Raw genomic sequence first — 3756 nt, forward strand, 5'->3', positions numbered from 1 at the left:
AATCATTAACATGGTGAAACACATCTTGATGACATCATCAAGATGTGTTTCACCATGTTAATGATTTTTTTCAGACCTCTAGTTCTAGGAAACACAGAATGGGGGGGACTTTTTTATTATTTCCACACAACAGCTCGAAGGTATATTAATGACATAGTAAAATGTTGAAAATGAGTGGAATGCCCCTTTAAGGGTGTCTTAAAACTGGACAGTTGTGTGTTGTGTAACTTTAAAGAGATCATGACATGATAGCAGGGAAACTGTGGCTGCACATCCAACTTCTTCTTTCTGTAGATATTTAGAATTCCATTGAACCGAGTAAAGGAGAAGTGTTGTCTGTGTGTGTGTGTGTGTGTGTGTGTGTGTGTGTGTGTGTGTGTGTGTGTGTGTGTGTGTGTGTGTGTGTGTGTGTGTGTGTGTGTGTGTGTGTGTGTGTGTGTGTGTGTGTGTGTGTGTGTGTGCGTGCATCATGTTTTCATTGGTGCATACAGTGTGTCAAAATAACAGCGCTGTCATCGTTTAGGGCAGTGAAGATAGTATATAGGCCTATATCTTCAGTGTGTTGTGAAGCGGTCAAAAACATGCAGGAAGAATTGAAGTCATAAAGGTACAGATGGCTGTAGCGAGGCATTCTGAAAACATTGAGGTCCAAGATGGAGAAGACGATACAGACTACGAGAATGAAACCACCGTCACTGCAAGAACAACTAATGTAGAAATGTCTGAAGAAGGACATTATGAGCGTCTTGATCTGCAAAAGATAGACGATGCCGTATATGGAGATCTACGGACCAAGAAGAAGCTGTCTGGTAAGAGATATTACTAAGACTAAAAATCACCAATACAAACACGTTTAAACCTTTTAATTTATTTTAAACCATAGGTTCAAAGGTTTTAACTGATCTCCCTCCCTCCTTCTCCCACAGTGTGTGTGTGTGTGTGCGTGTGTGTGTGTGTGCGTGCGTGCATGCGTGTGTGTGTGTGTGTGTGTGTGTGTGTGTGTGTGTGTGTGTGTGTGTGTGTGTGTGTGTGTGTGTGTGTGTGTGTGTGTGTGTGTGTGTGTGTGTGTGTGTGTGTGTGCGTGCGTGCGTGCGTGCGTGCGTGCGTGCGTGCGTGCGTGCGTGCGTGCGTGCGCGCGCGCGCGCGTGCGTGCGAGAGAGAGAGAGAGAGAGAGAGAGAAACTGAAGCAAAGCCCCGAATGCCAAGATAAAATAGCATTCACGCTCGCATTACATCTTATGTCTATTTGTGAGTTCTCTGACTGAATTAAGTACATAATTTACTAAAAATCATGATAAGTGCAATTTTGATTAAACCAATCAAGACAGGACTCTGAGAGTAATAATTAAGATAGTTACCATTTGTTAACTTGTCAATAGTTCAAGCCTCTCATGCTTGAAAGCTGTCTGCTTATATTTATGCTTTTCCAGAATGTGAGACAGAGAGAAGGAGACAGAGGAGAGTTGAGGGACACTGAGGGCCGTGGACAGTTATAGAAGTGATTCACTTTATGTGTAAAAGTATTTTAGAGGTCATTTCAAAGTACTTTGGTCCGGTTGGGTTTAGCTAACGGCACTTTTAGACTCTTATCTTGTTTTTGTCTAACAGGGAGAAGGCCTTTCAGAGTGGTTGCTGGGTGTCTGCTGGGGATGCTGTGTCTCCTGGGTGTGATCATAGCCCAGGCTGTGTACTGTGAGTATTACACGTCACTAAACTACCACATCACTCACTCAGGGAGTTTGTTGCCTAGCTGTGACATCTATAAAAGCCACTACAGTATTAAACTCTGAAGACAGATTCAGATTTTTTACCATATTTGTGACGATGGGCTTCCAGATTGCCACAGTATTAACCAAAAACTTCAGGTGACTTTTTTTTAAATTAGCATTGCTTCTTTTTGTGTGTATTACTGCATGCATCTGCAAAGTATGATGAATAAAGTGGTGTTAGGGGCACCGACGTGGCACAGTCGGTAGTGCTGTTGCCTCACATATAGAAGGTCCTGGGTTCAATTCCTGCTGTGGGCGCTGGGGTCCTGTTCCCTCCTCTGCGTCATCAGTGCCCATACATACCCGAGGCGGGGTTGGCGAAAGGGCATTTCTTTGTGGAGTTTGCATGTTCTCCCTGTGTCCCCTAGGGTAGGTACCCTCACAAAAAACATGCAGTAATCCTAGTCTCTAAACTGGCCAGCCAGGGTGCCTGATGGAGGGGAAAGGAACTGGTTGGAATAACGTGTTCCTTCCACGTGCTACGTCTGGCCAGGGAAACTCTCCCCTGTCAGGTGAAGACAGGTCTCCTCATGCATAGAAGGAAGCATGAGGTCATTCCGGCTGCCACCCCCCCCAGGTTGGCAGAGGAAGTGTAGTGCCCAGGATTAGATAATTGACACTGGGTGAAAAAATGGGTTGCAAAATCGTGGGATAAAAAAATAATAATAATAAAGTGGTGTTGACAATAGTTTTGTACTTCTCAAATCAAATGTTCCATGCAGATGCTTGACCTCATCATGAACAGTAGTAACAACAGTGTTTATCATCCATTTCTGTCCTTGCAGATCGTTCAGCCAGTAACAGCATGACCAACGATACCCTGACCCTGCAGAATACCCGGCTAAAGTTCCTCAACAGCAACCTGACACAGGAGAACAAACTGCTAAAGTCTGACAATGACAACCTGAAGCAGAAGAACCAGCTTCTAAGTGAAGTAATCCAGCAGCCAGCAAGTGAGAGAAGATACAAAATACATACATAGTATCAATGTAAAAACTAGTCAAAACTAACTACAATATTTGCCTCTGAGAAGTAGTGGAGTAGAAGTAGGCCTATCACAATATTGAAATATTGTTATATGAAGTAAAAATACCAGAAACGTGTAATTGAGTAAATGTATGGAGTAGAAAACACCATTGATAAAGTAGATGAATAGTTCTACCCTCCACTCCACTATACATCTCTGACTACTATTATTATATTATGTATTATGTGTTTAGAATTGATTGTCAGTACATTGAAAATCCATCAGTAAATCTCCTGTTTGATGTTTTTAGACAAGTCGTGTCCCAGTGGATGGATGAAGTTTGGAGGCAGCTGTTACTACAGAACTACTGAAAGGAAAACATGGCAGGAAGGTAGAGACGAATGTCTGCGTCAAGAAGCTGATCTGGTGGTCATTAACAGTAGTGAAGAACAGGTTAGTGTGTGTGTGTGTGTGTGTGTGTGTGTGTGTGTGTGTGTGTGTGTGTGTGTGTGTGTGTGTGTGTGTGTGTGTGTGTGTGTGTGTGTGTGTGTGTGTGTGTGTGTGTGTGTGTGTGTGTGTGCGCGCGCGCGCGCGCTCGTGCGCCCATATGTGCGTCAATGATTATAGTGAAGAAGTGTATTGAATAAAATGAATGATGATTCAATCATGTACAAATAATCAGGTATTCATCAGAGGATTGAGGACTGGGGGCTATTTTTCATCACGGATTGGTCTGACCAGGACTGAGGGCAGCTGGACGTGGGTGGATGGAACACCACTGACAACACAGTGAGACATTTGACATGGTTTTTTTCTGTAATTCAGTCAATTTATGTGAGTGACTGAGTGGATGTGGTTAAATAAATACATTGTTTATTGTGCAGGTACTGGAGCAGTGGATATCCTCTTAATGATGAAGACAGGAACTGTGCAGTCTACGATCACGGGATCACGGGACATGGAACATGGTTTAATTGGGGATGTTCAGATACAAGGCTCTCAATCTGTGAGACTAAGTGA

The 3756-nt window shown here is 43.3% G+C and overlaps 1 protein-coding gene across 1 annotated transcript; it reads left to right on the forward strand.

Moving 5' to 3' along the window:
- Nucleotides 1-613: 613 nt before the first annotated feature.
- On the forward strand, nucleotides 614-3756 carry LOC306933765 (uncharacterized protein; the record flags this gene model as incomplete). Its single annotated transcript, XM_079516075.1, has 6 exons — nucleotides 614-809; nucleotides 1609-1692; nucleotides 2555-2722; nucleotides 3047-3189; nucleotides 3419-3525; nucleotides 3621-3756. 6 exons carry the CDS (start codon nucleotides 614-616, stop codon nucleotides 3754-3756), a joined length of 834 nt encoding a protein of 277 aa, XP_079372201.1.

The sequence above is a fragment of the Electrona antarctica genome, assembly GCF_951216825.1.
Source record: "Electrona antarctica genome assembly, chromosome: 2".
In the NCBI taxonomy this organism is placed as follows: domain Eukaryota; kingdom Metazoa; phylum Chordata; class Actinopteri; order Myctophiformes; family Myctophidae; genus Electrona; species Electrona antarctica.